General features: G+C 53.8%; 1 protein-coding gene across 2 annotated transcripts in view; it reads left to right on the top strand.

Annotated features, from left to right (window-relative positions):
• SEZ6 (seizure related 6 homolog) overlaps nucleotides 1–18204 on the top strand; it is a 33767-nt gene continuing 15563 nt past the window's right edge. Inside the window, exons 1-8 of one of the 2 annotated variants that reach the window (XM_063295132.1) lie at nucleotides 1–159; nucleotides 6420–6612; nucleotides 12873–13058; nucleotides 13155–13323; nucleotides 13994–14160; nucleotides 14319–14513; nucleotides 15238–15376; nucleotides 17641–17837. In XM_063295132.1, coding sequence (XP_063151202.1) covers nucleotides 6513–6612; nucleotides 12873–13058; nucleotides 13155–13323; nucleotides 13994–14160; nucleotides 14319–14513; nucleotides 15238–15376; nucleotides 17641–17837 — 1153 coding nt within the window. In that variant the 5' untranslated portion in view covers nucleotides 1–159; nucleotides 6420–6512. Of the gene's footprint in view, nucleotides 160–506; nucleotides 665–6419; nucleotides 6613–12872; nucleotides 13059–13154; nucleotides 13324–13993; nucleotides 14161–14318; nucleotides 14514–15237; nucleotides 15377–17640; nucleotides 17838–18204 lie in introns of those variants that run through there. The other variant, XM_063295141.1, reaches the window with a different exon arrangement.

Genomic DNA, 18204 nt, shown 5'->3' with positions numbered 1-18204 from the left:
CTCCCACCCTTTTGACCCCCAGCACCCTGCAGCTGGAACCTTACTGGGCCCCGAGGATCCCTGGCGTCTCCGCTGCCCAGCAGCATCCCCTATGAGGACGGCTGGCTCGACTGCACCTACACCCTCTTGGTGTACCCTGGCTACGGCGTAGAGATCCGGGTGAGTGCCTGGCAGGGAGGGGGCCGTGTGCCAAGCTTGCTTCTGGAAGGAGGAGCCGGCACGCCCTCGCTGGGCCTTTGGACGGGATGTGGAGGGGGACAGCCCTCCCCAGGTTTGGACGGCTCAGCGGGAGCCGCCCAGGCTTGGCAAGAGCGGATCGGAGAATGGGCGGGTGGGGGGTCCAGCAGCAAACCCGGCTCTTCGGAGGGGGGTTGTGGTACAGTTGAGTTTGCACCCTTTGTCAACAAGGGGAAGGTTCGCCTTGCCAGGAAGCTTTGGGGAATCCAGAAGTTTGCAGAATTTCTTCTTTTTAATCTTTAGGGATTTAAAAAAAACACTCAAAGAGCATAAAGGAGGAGAAGGGGGTGTTATCCCTGGCTGACTGGAAGCACGAACAGAACGTGCCCACGTTGCAACCTTTTTTGCAATCTGGCTAGATTAGAAATAATGGTAGGGCTTGAATTGCCGTGACAACCGTACGACCAAGCTTATACTTCCAAATACAGTCTGTTAATTGGAAAATGTGCTACAGCGCCTTCTGATTCGGTGCAAGCACGGGGGCAGCCTCTAACCCAGCCCTTCTTGGCCTTTTGACTCTGGAGGAACCCTTGAAATATTTTCCAGGTCCCAGGGAACGCCTGCACATTCAGGCTCAAATAGAGGCCAGACGTTCCAAAATTATTATATTCGTTTCACGGGTAAGCCTGCCTATATGCACTAACAGTGTTCTTAAACTAAAAATAAAGAAGGAAACTTGCCTCTTTAATGTGAGATTGCCTGGATTTGAAATAACTTTTTTAATAAATCGTGATCTCCCAGGGAACCCCTCGTGGCCTCCCTTGGAACCTGAGGGTGCCACGGAGCCCTGGCTGAGGAACCCTGGTCTAACCATTGGCACGGCCTCCCCTCCCTCAGATCCCAAGGCCCGGCAGTCTCTGCAGCCCCTTCCAGAGGCATGGGAGTCGCACGGCCCAGACCCCCACCGAGAGGCCACGCCCCGTTGCCCTTCCACCTATCCGCAGGCACCGCGTTGGGGCGGGCTGGATGGAGGAGCTTTCGTCCTTCCGGGATGTTTGCGCGCACCCGGCATCGTGCTGGGGGGAGGCCCTCCCCCCAGACACACTGCTGTGGCCGGTGCCCCCGTTGGGCGCACTGTCTCTCTTCACGGCACGTGCTGGAGAAGGAGGGGCAGCTTGCGAGTCTTGAGCTCAAGGCTGTTTGCGCTGCTAATGACAGGCAATGATTTGCCATTATGTCTGAGTGCAAACACAGAGAGTGGGAGAGACGCTCTGTTTATCTGTCTGGGAGGCAGTTAGAGGCAAAACGTCCAGCAAGGCAGAAGGGCGCACAGCCCGGTCTCAGTACAGGCCAGTCGGGTCAGGATGGCGGCGGTTCGGCCCTGCCCCTTTCTATGGGCATCGCATGCGGTTACAGCTGCCGTCCTGACTTACTTGACCGGCCCCTGTAAAGCCGAAATCCCTCGTGCCCTTCCTTGGGGAGGAAGCCTGCTCTCTGCAGAGTTGCTCCAGAGGAAACAGGCCCCTGCCGTGGCTGAGAGGATGAGGTTGCGGAGGTCGAGGCAAAGGCCGGGGGAGGATGCCAAGCCACGGAGGATACGAAGCAGAGTAAGGAGACATTCCTCACAGGGGGTTCACTCAAATCTTTCTCGCTTTAGCAGTTTTGAATTGACTTTTTTAAAAAGTGCACCAAGATTCACTGCTCAGCAGCAGAGCAAGAGGCCCTTCGCGGGCAGGGGGGGTGAGAGAGACGGAGACCCACGGAGGCTCCCCTCCCTCCCTCCCTCCCTGGAGAGCTCCCTTGCAAAGTGATGTCTTCCCTGCATCTTAATGAGAAGCTACAAAAAAAAGACATTTTGTTTAAGGGATGCAGCCAGGCATGCCAGCTCCGAAACACAACGAAGCAAATGTCAAATCGATAGAGGTGGCATTTGGCCGACATTTTAACAATACCTGCTCCCCCTCCCCGCCGTCCTCCTGGGGCTTCATTAGGAAGAATCGTTAATTTGCAGGAGAGCCCAGGGACCTTGCAAGACCTGCAGCACTCTTTGCCTCTGGCGGGGGGGGCGGCAGGGGGGGCTTCCCTGGGGCACCATCAGCTGAGGACAGAGTGGCAAGGTGTAAAACGAGCGAAGCGCTCTGTGGAAAGGGAGTCTCTTGGTGAGGCTGTGCGTGTGTGTGCGTGCCGTCCGCCTTGCCCTCCATCAGAGGCAGGTCTCCCATTTCTCAGGAGAAGAAACCCTTCTGCAGCGCAGACCCGCAGCTCTCTCTTTCTGTGGCTTCTCGTAGCTTGGCGTTCCCCCAGCTGGAGTGTTCCCCAGCAGCTCAGAGAGGTCTCCTCAGTCATTCCGACTCCTGATTTGCCAAAGGTCTGAGGCTTCAGCCCCAGGAGAGTCTGGGTTTCCGGGCCCTTCTCAGAGAAACTGCGATTTTAGGGTTCCTGGTGGATCCCTCTGAAATCTCGGCATGATTCCTCCGCAGGGTCTCTCCCTGCAAAGCAGACCCTTTTCTGTACCAGCCTCTCAGAATGAAAGCCATGGATACCTGGATGGAAGGCTGTTGAAGGTTTTCCTAGATTCCCAGTTTTCCCAGTGGGAAATGTAAGGGAGACTGGGAAGACATTCTTCCTGTCTCCAGATATTCCTGTCTTCCTTGGATTTCAGAACTCAAGTCCAGTCTGTGGCCCTGCTGCCGCATAGCCCATGCTCCACAGCACCACAGTCAACGTGTGATTCCGATTCTCTTTTAAGATTTACGATGAATGCCAGATTCGCAGTGCTCTCCTGCCTTGGTCAGCGCCCTTCCATCTTATGCCAGTATTTTTTTCACACCCCACAAATCTTCTGAAACATGCGCACAAGCAGGAAAGTTTGGAAGCCAAAATATCCAAGACACCAAAAGGTGGTTTTTTTAACAGCTGGTCTCTGTTTGGAAAAAAACAAAACATTTTAGAAAGGGGGGTGGGTATTGTGCAGTGAGCCAACCTCGTTTGCAAAAGGTAGGGTGCACCTTTCTCCCCAACCCCGCTTGGTGTGCACCGAGCGGCTGCAGCCGGTCTGCAAGCCGTGGGCCAGGAAGGAAGAGATCTGGCACCCGATCCCCCTGCTGCAGTTGCCCCCTGTCATAGAGCCTGCCCCGTGCTACCAGCCCCACGGAGAGAGATCTCCCCACGGCTGGCTCTGCGCTGCCCTCCCCACACGTCCACACGTCCCTCTTCCCGCCAGAGATCTCTGGCACCTCTGGTGTAATTAGGGAAAGGGGGTTGCCGCTTCTGGCCGTTCGTCACCAGGCAGTGCCATTTAATTACCGTAATTAATACACAATCACCGGATTAATGAGAGACAGTAGCAGAGGCTCGTTTATCAAGATAAGCTATGCGGCGGCTGCTCCCACAAATTACGGCCTGGCTGGTGCCCAGCAGCAGGCGGGTGAGGAGGCCCAGGAGCTGCCTGGCAGGGTGGGGAAGGGCAGAAAAGGGCAGGCCTCTGGGCACGCGCAGAACGTTTCAGAATGGGCAGCCCCTAAATGCCTTTATTATTTAGCGTATCAAAACCTGGGTTTGCAAAAACATGTTTGCGCCAACTGGGTGGCAGCCTGTGTGCGTTTCTCCGATGGCAGAGTTGCCTCAAGTTTCTGCCCCTTTCCGTTTTCTCCTAGAGCACCAGGGCAGCTCACCGAGCTTTGCACCACAAGAGGGCCATCAAATCCAATTATTAGTCACCAGTATTAGCCAGCCAGGTTGCCCAGAGGTACAGGTAGTCCTTGCTTAATGACCATTCGTTTAGCGACCATTTGGAGTTATGACGGCACAGGGAAAAATGACTCACAACCAGTCCTCACAGTTATGACCATTGCAGCCTCCCTGTGGTCACGTGATCAAAATTCTGGCACTTGGCAAATGGCATGTATTTACAACGGTTGCAGTGTCCAAGGGTCACATGATCACCATTTGTGACCTTCCCAGCCAGCTCCCGACAAGCAAAATCAAGGGGGAACTGTGTGATTCACTTAATGGCCTCATGGTTCGCTTAACAACCATGTGATTCACTTAATGACCATGGTGATTCACTTAACAACTGCCAAAAAGGTGGTAAAATCAGGTGTGGTCACGTGATGCCCCACCTAATGACCAGTTTTCCAGGCTCTATTGTAGTCATTAAGCGAGGACTACCTGTAAACGGTCCTTCTGCTCCAAATCTGAAGTGGAGTGTTGAGGAAGGGCTCCTCCTGCTGAAATTGCTTAGCCAGAGCAGAATGGTTTCTGCACTTAAAATCGTAGAATGTCAGGGTTGGAAGGGGTCACAGAGATCATCTAGTCCTCCCACCACCACAGCATCCCGGACAGACATCATCTAGTCTCAGTGAAAATGCCTCCAGGCCACGGCCTCCTGAGGCCACCGGTTCTGCCGGGGAACAATTCTTCCTGATGCCCGTCCAAAATCTCCTCCTTGGAACCGAAATCCTCTGTCCTCTGCCTTCCCTTCAAGAACAGCTCTGAACAACGGTACTCTCATGCCAGGGTTTTTCAGACGGGGAGGGGGACTTGAATGGGTTTTGTGCACTTAGTGGGAAACCCTCTTAGTCCTCTGCAGAGACTATTTTTTTTCTCTTTTGTGTTTTGCAGAGATCTCTACAAGGGTCGCAAGGGTCCCCTGCAAGGAGCTAAAGGGAAGAATCTCTTGGTTCCTTGCAGATAGCCTTTTTCCCCCCTTTACTCACTAAGGGGCACCAAAGTCCATCTGAAAGAGCGGAGCTTGTCCTCTCTGGGCAGCCACCACTGTTGGCAGCAGCAGCAGCAGAAAACAATAAGGACCTTACAGAGAAAAAACAAGCCGTGCTGATTTTTTTGATTACATGCCATCCAGTCCTTTTCAACTCCTAGCGACCACAGAGATAGAGAAAAGCATGTTAAAAGCCATTAAAACCACAAAACAGTCAGCAGCCCAGATACAAAACATTCACGGCATTCAGTATAACCGTCAAACAGGCTCTATGCTATGGCCGGATCCCCAAGCCCAGCGACATTTTTTTTTAACAAACAGGTTCCCACATGTGGAAAAGTTTGAAAGCCCCTGTTCTACGTGGCAGTCCTTGACTCTCACATCCAACAGCAGTGATTTTCAACCTTGGCAATTTGAAGAGGGGTGGACTGGCTGGGGAATTCTGGGAGTTGAAGTCCACCCCTCTTCAAATTGCCAAGGTTGAAAATCACTGCCCTGTGGTCTTGTCTTCTCCAGGTGTGACATGCCCAGTGCCTCTACCTGTCACTCCTAAGACTTTCCTTTCATCTGGATTGTTCTCCTCTGGACACGCTCCAGCTTACCAGTGACCTTCCTAAACTATGATGCCCAGAACTGACCCAGTATTCTAGGCCTGGTCTGACCAAAGCAGGGTAGAATGGAGGTTTGATTTCTCCTGATCTGGACCCAGCATTTCTGTGGCTGCAGCTGAGGACTGTACTGTGGGGTTTTTTAGCTGCATCGCTGTCTTGGCTTACACTCCACTTGTATAAAACAAAGCAAATGCTTTTTGCAGGGGAAATGAATATTTGAATCCTTCAGCGCCCCTTCTGCTCGAAGTCCCAGTTCGTTTCGTTGGCCTCTCTTTTGGCACTTCCAGCCAGCTGCTAAATTTATCCAGGATGCAGGCATTGGATATGGCAGACTTTCTGCCAGTTAGAAATTAAGGGGAAGGGGGTGATTTAGAGCATCGGCTGCCATTCCAGATTCAAAAGGAAACTTTGTTTTTTGAGAAATCTGGTACAGAACCTAACCCGATCCATAGTTGTAGAGATGGGAAATATTTGGAGTTATCCAGGTTTTGCAAAGTCATCTCAAACCCTTTAAAATGAATATATAGGCCAGTGTTTCTCAACCGTGGCAACTTTAAGACAGGTGGACTTCAACTCATATGCTGGGGATATGCTGGCTGGGGAATTCTGGGAGTTGAAATCCACCCGTCTTAAAGTTGCCACGGTTGAGAAACACTGATACAGACTAAAATCCATTTGGAGATGTATATTTTGTGAGAAAGTATGTTAAAAGCACATACTGAAACAATGAGGGTGAATAGTATACAGATGTTTCCAAGGTCAGAAGTGGGGAGTGTGTGTTCAGGCTGGGACCTGCCAGCTTCTGCCAGGACAGGGGGCATCTTCTGTCCCCTGCTGCTGGGCCCCTTGCAGATCCAGTGTGGGTGGGTACCCCATGACACTTCTGGATTGTCTCTCCCCCCGCTCCGCAGGTCCAGAACATCAGCCTTGCAGGAGGCGAGACCATCACCGTGGAGACCCTCGGAGGCCTGGAGCCTGTTCCCCTGGCCAACGAGTCCTTCCTGATGCTCGGCCAGGTGATCCGGGGCCCCACCAACCAGGTGGTGGTCCGGTTCCAGAGCCCCTCTCCCGCCAACCCGGGAACCTTCCACTTCCACTTTGAAGGTGAGTGTCAGTCCCGCGGGAATGACCTCGGAGGAGGGGCTGCAGGTACTGCACATCATCTCCCTCTGGGGGAGACGGAGGACCTTCGGACAAATCTGAAGAGGTGGTTTGGAGTGCGTGGTTTCTATTGTGAGGAGGGCTGTGGGGTCACACTCGGCAAAGGAAGAGGGGTCTGTTAGCCCTGCAAGGTAGTCCAGACAAGAAGCACACCCAAGAGAGTTTGGTGTAACAGAATCTTGCAAGACCATAAGTATTTCTCCCCTCTTTGGAAAACTAGGGAGGGTCCCTCCTGAAACGCTTCCCACACCTCTTTTCCTTTTGTGGGCTGAGATACCTTTTACACATCAGTTGCCCAGTCTGCAGCTCTTCCTTCTGTCTCCCAAGGTCACTGACCATTACAGGATCAGAATGGGGACAAAAACTGACCTAATGGAATGGCAATGAACTATGAAAAGTGCCCATGGGCTAAGCACGTTCTCTTCTGTCAGAGTTGCAGCTTTTTAGGGGCAGCCCCACTGTGTGTTAAGAGGAGGAGTGGCCTCCCCTGAGCCAGGATGATGGTCCATGAAGCCCCGCACTGAAAGCGTGGAGCTGCTGTCCAGCTGCAGAGCAATGCCGCTCTGGCTGCGAGGAGGGGGTGGGAAAGGGTTACTCAGGTCAAAAGCGTGAGAAAGCAGCTCAGAACAGCCCCGCCTTGGCCTTGTGGTCCTTCAGAAGGGTCGATGAAGGTTTGGGGCAGGCTTTCACGATTCCGTTAACTGGCCCTACCACAATCAAGGAGCATTATTCCTGCCCCCCTCGCTGTGCCAGTTCCATGACCTGGCCTGCCTCGGAGGGCTGATAGTAGCTCTCAGCCACCCAAGGAGAACCTTGGCTTCCCATACTTTTCACTGGCCCCACTACAAGCCTTCTTCACGCAGCTCTGCTCTGCCCCTCAGCTCCTTCAGTCTGGCCTGCGGGCTGTGGCAAACACAGTCAGAGCAAGGTGGCAGAGGGGCTTACCAAATGCTTCAGTGCGCAGGCAGGACCCCAATCGTTCCATGCCCCACCCACGCAGCCAGCTCGGGGCGGGGGGGGTGCCACAGCACCAGGATTTTCCCTTGCAGCTGCAGAGCAATTAACTAATTGGGAGCTTGCTAATAGCTGCTGGAGCTAATCGCTGAAGCTGCCAGGTTAAAGCAGGCACCACCGAAGAAACACTTAATGGGGAGGTAATTGGTCCCAGCAATTAACAGAATTTGCACAGAGCAGCGGGGTGGGGGGGACAGCCATCAGTATACCTGCTTTCTGATAGCACTGCCAGAGTTCCCCTGCCATCCTATCTCAAGTACAGAGACCCCCCCGCTACAACCTTGCCACTTCATGCAAAGCAGCATTTCAAGTGCTCAGAACAGCCTTGTAAGGTAGTACAGGGTTATTATCTCCTTCTGCTGCCTTTTTCCCCGGCATTCCCTACCGCATGTCTAGTCCCAAGGCTGGGTTCGCCCAACATTTTTAACCCTGAACTTTAGCTCAAGGAACTGGGTACAAAAGCCCTGGACACGGGTCCTGGAGAGGATCTGTAAGAATCCAGAATTGGAGCCTGGGGGCTGTGAGGGTCAGGTGGGCCAAGCAGACCCCGGTTGACAGCCCCGAGATGGAGCTGCTGCTCATCGGTCCGCAGCTGCATAATCTGCAGCCTCCATCACTGCGGGATCCTGGGGTGGGCCGTGTTCCCTCCGACGGAGATGCTCCGTGGCTTGGCTCAAAGCAGGCCGAGGCCATGGCCCAGCTGTGGCTGGGGTGCCAGTGGCAGCCCTTCCCAGCTGGATTACTGCAGCAGACCCTGGCTGGGGCCACCTTTGAGACAGCCCAGGAGCAGCAGCTGAGCAGGGGGGGGGGTGCAACCCTCTTACTGCAGAATAGTCTCGCCTTTCCGGTGGCTGCGTTGTCTGCCAGGTGGCTTCTGCCAAGCCCTTTCTGTGCTGGACAACAGTGGCACCACCTTGCTGGGGTCAGTCACGGTCTGTTTTGTCCCGTCCAGGCCCTCGTGGCCTCCAGGCACTGGACCAGACCCTCCCCAGCATCACTGGCCCAGCCAAGCCCGTGGGGAGGGGGAGATGATCTACAGCACCTTCCCAGCCACCTCATGTAGAGGTTAAATGGGGCAGGGAGTGGTGCCCTTCAAGCGAGCCACCACGCGGTCAGACTTGCCTCCCCACAACCACCGACTGGACTGGGTGGAGCAAATCCGCCGCCGGGCAGAGCCACCGCTGCTCACCTTTGCTGGCCGCTGTTTCCTTGTGTGCGACGCTCATTCAGAAGAGGCGGGGTTTGATTGCCCAGCTGCACCTGCCACTCTGAAGCCAGTGACCGTTGCTGTGGACACCGAGGATCCCAGGGGCAGTGGCATCAGAGGCCACTGAGAGGGCCAGAAGGGGCGCACGCCCCCCATCTAGCTCCCAGCGGTGTGACTGCCAGCATTTCAGTCCCGTGCCCAGCCCTGAATCCTGGGGGTAAAGATCCAGAACACCCACTTTTCCTAGGGCCCTCTGCACTGGCCCCCCATCGCCTTCCCTTCCCCCCAGAGAGAAAGCTGGAGACCATTTGAGAGATGCCAGACATGGCTGCGTCCAAGGAGGGCATCCCAAGGAGGGTGCATGCCCAGCCTCTTGGACAGCCACCTCTTCATTCCCCCCGGGAATCATTCAGCCTGGGTAGCCGAACTGGACATCCAGTTACGAGGCTATTGCTGTATCCCCTCCGGAGCTTTGTATACAATTGTGTGGACTGGGTGTATATATTTGCCTTTCTTGTGTGGACTGGGTGTATATATTTGCCTTTCTCTTGTCGTGTACTCATCATACAAGATAGATAGATAGATAGATAGATAGATAGATAGATAGATAGATAGATAGAAAAAGGAAGGAAGGAAGGAAGGAAGGAAGGAAGGAAGGAAGGAAGGAAGGAAGGAAGGAAGGAAGGAAGGAAGGAAGGAAGGAAGGAAGGAAGGAAGGAAGGAAGGAAGGAAGGAAGGAAGGAAGGAAGGAAGGAAGGAAGGAAGGAAGGAAGGAAGGAAGGAAGGAAGGAAGGAAGGAAGGAAGGAAGGAAGGAAGGAAGGAAGATATTTCCCCCCACACACAAGAGGTTGGCAGCCTCCCCCCCATCCAGTCACACCTCCTGCTGCCCAGTCCAGAAGCCAGGAGGGGCGTGGGGAAAGGTCATGGGGGCCCCCTGCCCACTCCCTCAGAGCCCCAGCTAAAATGGCAAAGCCTTGAATGATACTGACAGTTACATAAGCTACTCTATTATTTCATATTTGATGTTTTCTTTCCTGTGTATTTTTGTGGCCTTATACTGCTTCATTGTACACCGCCCAGAGTCTCAACTGACTGGGTGGTTTCTCAAATAAATAAATAAATAAATGGTCAAAAGGGCCAGAAAGCACAGAGGAGGAATAAGTGGGCTCTTTTCTCAGTTAAGGGTTAAGAGATGAGTCTCCAGAGGACCCAAGAGGGGACTGGTGCTTTTTAACATGTTGGTCCTCAGTCTGGACTTGGGAGAGGCAGCGGGGAGCTGAGGCGGCCCAGCTTTCCAGGGGTAAAGACCAGGAATGGCTGAGAAGTCCTCTCGGAGGCTCTCTTTAAACTGGGCGGAAGGTCAATCAGACAAGAAATGCCGTTCAGTTTAAGCAAGCATAAAATGACGGGTGGGGGGGAGGCATCGAGGTCTGAGCATCTGTAACTAAGCAGGAAAGATTGCGGGGTCACGGTGGAGGGAACGGACAGAAAATAAAGCTGCCAGTGTTGTATTGCTCTTATAGAAATTTATGATCTCACCACGTCTGAATACGGCAGCCTCCGGTTCTGGCCATCGCACTGGGAAAAGGATAGTGCTGCAAAAAAATTGCAGAAGTGGGCAACCCAGATGGCCAGAGGCTCCAACACCTTCCCTGCAAGAAAAACTGGGAAGCATCAGGATTATTTAAGATTATGGGTAGTCCTTGACTTACGACCATTTGTTTAGTGACTGTTCAAAGTTAGGACGGCGCCGGAAAAAGTGACTTTCGACCAGACCTCACAGTTACAATCATCACAGCATCCATCAAAATCCAAGGGCCTGGCAACTGGCTCACCCTTACCACAGTTGCAGCATCCTGGGGTCACGGGATCGCCATTTGCAACCTTCCCAGCCAGCTTCCAACAAGCAAAGTCAGTGGGGGAAGCCGGATTTGCTTAATGATCCACAATAATTCACTTAACAACCACTGCAAAAAAGGTCATAAAATCGGGCATGACTGACTTAACTGCTTTGCTTAGCAACAGACGTTCCAGTCCCAGTGGTTGTAAGTTGAGGACTATCTGTATCTATCACCTCTCTGTCTGTCTGTCTGTCTGTCTGTCTGTCTGTCTGTCTGTCTGTCTATCTATCTATCTATCTATCTATCTATCTATCTATCTATCTATCTATCTATCTATCTTAAAGAATCCTGATCCTTCCCAGTTTTTCTTGCAGGGAAGGTGCCTCTGGCTGTCTGGGTTGAGAGAGACAGACAGACGGACATATCTATCTATATACTACTAAAACTCTCCTGTTTGTGTGTAACCTTAACTGGGCAAAATGGTGCATCGTAAGGCAACCATTTTTAAGCCAAGATACCTCAAATGGGCTAACTTAAAGAATGCATCCAAAATCCAGGACCCGTGACTCCTGCAGGACTGAAATTTGGCAAATTTGATAAAGCATTTTATGACGTAAAAATTATCATAAAACATTTCATGATATAATGCAACGTGTCATAAAACATGTCCTGTGGTCAACTCCTGCTGTTTGACTGGGCTGTACAGTTCAGCCTGGGCTACTTTCAAGGCAGGTACGTCTCCGAGCATCTCCCTGAATCTTTAAGAACTTTTCCAGCACATCAGAACCTCTGCCACTGTTGAAGGCGTTGAGGAATCTGGTAAGGAGATACCAATGAAACGATGCCCCAGCGGGTCACGGGTTGTCTAGTCTGTGTGTATGGATGTGCATCTCTCTCTACACATGCATACACACACACACCCTCAACCAGGGTGTATCAACCATGCCTGGCAGGGAGGAAATGGATTGAGGAAGTTCTTCCCCCCTCCAGAATGGACCAGGGGCCATTCAGTGACATGACTGGAAGGAGATGCAGGGCAGCGTCTGTCTTCACACAAGTTGTGATCACCCCAGCGGTTGGTGGGCTTTAAAGTGGGGTTGGGTCCATCCATCGGAGACTCGCTGTTCTCTGGGGATGTGGGAGCAGCAGAACTCTAAATGCCTTTTGCAGGGAAGGGGGGAGGAGGGGGTGTGTTCATGTCCCTCCTGCCTGCAAGCTTCCCGCCCCGCCCCAAGGTCTCAGGTGGGCTGTGTAGCGAGCAACATCGCTCTGGACTAAGCGGGCCCCTGGCCTGATCCACCAAGGCTGCACTTATGCTAGCAAAACACAAGGCTTTGGTCGCGTCACACACAGCCCTCCCCACATCAAAGCCTGTTACGGCTCACGTGATTGCCTGGTTCACCCGACCTGCAAAGGGAGTGGCTAAGTTCACACAACCCAGCTACCCACCTTGGACAAGAGTGCTATGCAAGGCCAGGCTCCCCAACCTGGCGCCCTCCAGACAGGATGGATTAGAAATCCCATCCTCCCCAGCCAGCAGCCTAGAGGATCCTGGATAGGGCTGTGTTTCGAACAGAGACGGTCAAGATTCAGGCATGTTTCTGTGTTTCTTAACGGCAGTCAATGCTACCAGCTTCTGGGGGGCGTGATTTTTGTCAGAAAAGGAGTGCCACCAGCAAGCAAGGCCAATGGCGACGCAGAATCCGAGGACCCGCTGTGGTTGTTAAGGCAACGTTGGCGAGCCCCTGCAAGAGCTGCCAGGAGAGGGGCCAGAAATTACATTATCTGGGATTACAGCTGCAAATGGGAAAATGGCAGGAGACCTTGCAGGCTGCAGAGACTTGCTTTACGGGCAGCCACCGCCAAGGGAAAGTCGGGAGTCGGGGTGTGGGGAGCATCTCATTTGCAGGCAGGAGCCTCGGGGTCCAACCCTTGGCCTCCCCAACTGAGGCTGGGGAAGCTGCTGCCAGCCCAGGCAGCCCATCCTGGAACAGCAGCCCCAGTGCCTGCTTCTGATGTGGCAGCGAGCAATGGGGAAGGATGCACTGGCCCAGGCTGACGGGGAGGGGGCTGCTCTGGCCGCTGACCTCTGCTCGGGACTGACCGAAGCCACCTCTCTGCACCTCTCCTCTCTCCCCAGCCTATTTGCTGAGCTGCCCCTTCCCCGCGCGCCCTGCTTATGGGGGCGTCTCAGTCTCCAGCACCCACGTGGGCGGCCAGGCCTGCTTCTCCTGCATCGTCGGCTACCAGCTGGTGGGAAAGCCTTGCCTGGCCTGCCTCAACGCCACCCACCCCTTTTGGAGCGGCCTAGAGCCGACCTGCGTCGGTGAGTGAGCCGGAGACAGGGACGCTGGGGAGGGGGCCCTGCCTGCCCTGGAGCCCTGCTCACTTTGTCCAGCCCCTGAGCACCCTCTCGTTGCAGCGGCCTGTGGCGGGGTGATCCAGAATGCCACCACCGGGCGCATCGTCTCGCCAGGGTTCCCAGCCAACTACAGCAACAACCTCACCTGCCACTGGGTGCTGGAGGCCCCCCCCGGGCAGCGCCTCCACCTGCATTTCGAGAAGGTCTCCTTGGCTGAGGACGACGACAGGTGGGCCCTCAAGGACCGGGAGAGCAAGGGAGGCGGAAGCTGCGGGGGGTTGACCTTTGCTGTTGCAGGCTGGTTGTGCTCCCCCCAAGAAAAAATATATTGCCGTGGCCTTGGCTGCTTCCCCACCACCCGTTTTATCCTCACCACAGCCCTTTGAGGGAGGCTAAGCTGAAAGAGATCACACCTGCCAAAGAATGTTCCTTTAGGGCAGTGTTGAAGCTGTGTGGACTTCAACTCCCAGAATTCAGGCTGGCTGGGGAATTCTGGGAGTTGAAGTCCACACAGCTTCAAGCAGCCAAGGTTGAGAAACACTGCTCTGGGCGATGGTACCGCAAGACTAGAGGATGAGAGGTCCATCGTCAAAAGCCCCCAGGGTTCCTCTTCTGCCACCTGCTGTACCTCCCCCCCCACAGAGTCTGCTTTCATCCTGCTCAGACCCTCCCAGCATCCCAAGTTGAGGGATTCACGGTTGGGGGGGGGTTTGATTAAGAAAATCAAGATGGTACCAAGTAATCAAGCTCTGCCGTTTTGTTTTTTGTTTTTTACCTGCATCGCAACACACGTAAGAGAGGGATGATTGCACAGTTGTGGCCGCCATCTTGACATTTTGGAGCCCCCCTTGAAATCCTCGAGCGTCCCAGAGAATAACCCTGCCCCTCTTCCTTTGCAGGTTAATAATCCGGAACGGAAACAACATCGAGGCACCCCCCATGTACGACTCGTACGAAGTCGAGTATCTCCCCATCGAGGGACTGGTCAGCACCTCCCGTGGCTTCTTCGTCGAGCTGTCCACAGATAGTGGCGGGGTGGCTGCTGGCGTGGCGCTGCGCTATGAGGGTGAGTGGCCAAGGACGGGCAGGGGCCCCGCCAGCCACATTCCCTGAGGCTGTGCTGGCTGAGGCCAATGGGGATTGCAGTTCAGCAGCGGGCAGAGGGCCAGCCCTGCCGAAAGAGACGGGCCGAGCCCTCCTTTGCGCCCGCTCTGCCCTTGGCAGCGTTCCAGCCCGGCCACTGCTACAAGCCGTTTGTCAAGTACGGGAACTTCACCACCAGCAACGTGAGCTACAAAGTGGGCACCACGGTGGAGTTTGCCTGCGGGCCCGGCTACACCCTGGAGCAAGGGTCTGTCATCATTGAATGCGTGGACCCCACCAACCCCCAGTGGAATGAGACAGAGCCGGCCTGCCGAGGTGGGTGCTGGGGAAGAATGGGGGGGGCGGGTGTTGTGAACCATCACTGCTCTTGCCCCCCTTCCTGCCGCATGGGATGACACGGCTCAGCTGCATTGGTCCTGCTCGTCCTCCCAGCCAGATTTTCCCCTGCCGTTTCATGAAATGAAGCCATACCTGATTCCTGGAGAGGGGAGTCCCCACCTGAGTCTTTCTGCTCATTTATGTAATGGTAGGTGGGAAGGACGTTGGGAAACCGGGAGAAGAAATGCTGCCAAGGGAACGGTCAGATAAGAGGGGGCAGAGCCCGCAGCTGCATAATGGGAAGAGAAAGAGGCTCAGAAGAGACCCTCCCTGGTTTCTCGGGCTGTAAAGGAGGCAGAGGGACAATTGCACTTTCAGACTTGCAAGAATCTTGTAATGGTGTGTGGGAAGGACCTTGAGAGGTGGGGCAAAGAGATGCTGCCCAGGGAACAGTCAGGTAAGAGAGGGCAGAGCCCGCAGCTGCATAACGGCATGAGAAAGCAACTCAGAAAGGAACCGGCCTAACTTTTCAGGCTGTAAAAAGAGATGGCAGGAGATTTGTACTTCCAGACTTGCCAGATTCTGTCAATGTAGCCTTACAATAAAGCAGAATTAGCTCAGCTGGCCGTGCTTCCTGTCTGGCCTACTTGGGAAGGCTGGCATTTGTGCTTTATTGTGAGCGAGGCCCCACTGACCTCTTCCTCATGTGCCTCCCCGACAGCGGTGTGCAGTGGGGAGATCACAGATGCAGCTGGTGTGGTTTTGTCTCCCAACTGGCCGGAGCCTTACGGGAAGGGGCAAGACTGCATCTGGGGGCTCCACGTGGAAGAGGACAAGCGCATCATGCTGGACATACGTCTGTGAGTGGGCTGCTTCTCTCTTTCTAGATGATATGCCCGTTCTCACACAGGGCAAGCCCTCCCTCCTTCAGGAGGTAAAGCAATAGGGTCGCAACCCAGGGGTGTCCGTGGCGGGGGGGGGTCAAAACAGTGAAGGCAGCCGCTGCAGCGTGTTGCGATGCATGTAACAAAGGGGTAGGGCTTGGATTGCCCAGTTACAACTGCCACCTTGATTTTTTTGTCCCCCCAACAGCCCTTGTTGCAGCCGAATGAAAGAACAAGGGTACGATAATCCTTCAATCATACCAGCGAAGGGATTCATTTATCCGTTTCTTAATTTAAAAACACCCGATGCATACTGGACAACTGCATGTGAGAAAGAAAAGATGGAGAACAGCCTAAACCACTGTTTCTCAACCTTGGTAACTTGAAGATGGGTGGACTTCAACTCCCAGAATTCCCCAGCCAGCATGGCTGGCTGGGGAATTCTGGGAGTTGAAATCCACCCATCTTCAGGTTTCCAAAGTTGGGAAATATTGGCTAGAATTGTTGTGGCCAAGAGGCTTTTTTAATAAGCACTGAATTACAAAAAGTTTGACACTCTTCAGAACGTTGCATGTCACAGAATTAAAGGGCCATGCAGTTGGAAGGGGACCTTGTGGGCATTTAGTCCAACCCTTTGTTCAGGCAGGAAGCTGAACTACAGCTCCCCAGAGAGATGGCTGTGCAGCCTCTGCAGGACCCCTCCAGTGCAGGGGAGCCCTGCACCTCCTGGGGTCACTGGTGCCACGGTCCAGCCACTGACCACTGGGAAGGGCTTCTGCCCTGACCTCCCACCAGATTCTCCCTTCCTGGAGCTTGACCCCTTATTCCAGGTCCTGCACCCTGGAAAGAAAGAGAACTGGGCTTGATCCCCTTCTGAAGATACTGGTCACTCCTTGGGCAGTGACCTCATCTCCCCAGCAGCCTTTTCTCAAGGCCAAATGTGCGCAGCCCAGTCAGCCCCCCCATCACATTTTGCTCCACAGTTCAGAAGCCAAAAGAAGTACCATTAACAGTCCTAGGAGTTGGACATAGAAATCCACACCATGTAGGTATGACACGAAGGGACGCGGATCTGAAATGCCCACAGTCCCCGATTGATTGGCAGGGACTGTTTGCCAACTCTTTGCCTGGGGCGGTCCTGTAGACATAGGAGGGGGCAACCCGAAGCAGGAAAAACTGAAACCCGGGTCTGGCATCCCCCCCACCCCAAAGTGGGATTTCAGGCAGGAAAGAAATGAATTTAGTTGCATTTGAACATGCACCTACACTTTGGAACCAACACACCACCTGAAATCTGTCAGTCCTCCGAATTTGCCCATCCTCATTTGCATGAAAATGAAAGGCAGGTCTGAGTGAAAACATGAGTCAGAAACGCACATGTGTTTGGAGCCATGTGTCACCAAGCAGGCCCCCACATTGGAATGCCAACCGTTCTTCCCCAACCAGACTGGCAAACTGAATTTGCCCTTTTTGGGAAAATGAGGAAATGGGGGGAAAGTAAGCTTGACAACGTTTGACGAAATGAGAAAATGAGAGGAACCAAGATGGGTTGAGAGATTGAGAAATTGGATGGGAGACCACTAGGAAATCCAGATCTGGAGGCTAGACTGAGAAGTACAGGTCGCCCTCGCTTAACGACCATTCATTTAGCGACCATCCAGAGTTACAACGGCATTGGAAAAACTGACTTACAACCATTCCTCACACTTATGACCATTGCAGCATCCCCATGGTCACATGATCACAATTCAGGTGCTTGGCAACCAGCTCACATTTATGACAGTTGCAGTGTCACCTGGTCACATGATCACCATTTTTGACCTTCCCAGCCAGCTTCTAATAAGCAAAATCAATAGGGAACCGCATTGTTTGCTTAACGACCACATCATGTGATTCTCTTAATGATGATGGTGATTTGCTTAACAACCACTTCAAAAATGATCGTAAAATCAGGTTCAGTTTTACTTAGCGACCACATCGCTTAGCAACCTAAATTCCAGTCCCAATCGTGGTCATTAAGTGAGGACTACCTGTACAAAGTGTAAAATTTGCCACCAAGCAAATTATACAGACCTGTCTGTGTAGCCACTGGGTGCCTGCTCAACCCGAGGGTGGGAGAGACCTGCCGCTCTCTGCAGTTGGGGACCCTGTTGGGCTTCTGCACTCCCATGAGCTGGTCAAATTGCTCCCTTTTTGACTGAGCCCCGTTCCCCCCCGCCCCACCCCGCTTGTCCATAAAGGTTGCACCTCGGCAAGGGGGACACGCTCACCTTCTACGACGGGGACGACCTGACGGCCCGCGTCCTGGGCCAATACTCCGGCTCCCACCGGCACTTCCAGCTGTACACATCCATGGCCGATGCCACCATCCAGTTCCAGTCGGATCCCGGCAGCAGCGCCGTGGGGTACCGGCACGGCTTCATCGTCCACTTTGCCGGTAAGTGGAGAAGTGGCTTTTTACTGAAACCATTGGAAGGGCCTTCTTTGCCGAGCTTCCAACCCACGGAGGGTGCGATTCCCAGAAATCCCTGCCGGGGTGGGATGCCCAGCAGTACTCTCCAGCCCCCCCACATCTCATCCGGGGATGGGGGAAGAGGAGGGCACTTCAGGGACTGAAGCGGCTCCCTGTAAGAAAGGGGGGCAAACTTTGGGGGCTTAGCTGAGGAAAAAAGCAGCGGGAAGACACTTTTCTCCCTGCCTGACCACTTCCTCCTGGAACCCAGCAGCAGTGGGAGATTGAGGGGGTGGAAGGAAGACCTTCTTCACCCAGGGCGCGATTAACCAGTGGGGTTCAATGCCACAAG

This window comes from Candoia aspera, chromosome 1 (genome assembly GCF_035149785.1).
Source record: "Candoia aspera isolate rCanAsp1 chromosome 1, rCanAsp1.hap2, whole genome shotgun sequence".
Taxonomy (NCBI): Eukaryota; Metazoa; Chordata; class Lepidosauria; order Squamata; family Boidae; genus Candoia; species Candoia aspera.
Note: the sequence above shows the minus strand (reverse complement) of the source record. Positions and strands in the feature narration are given on the sequence as shown.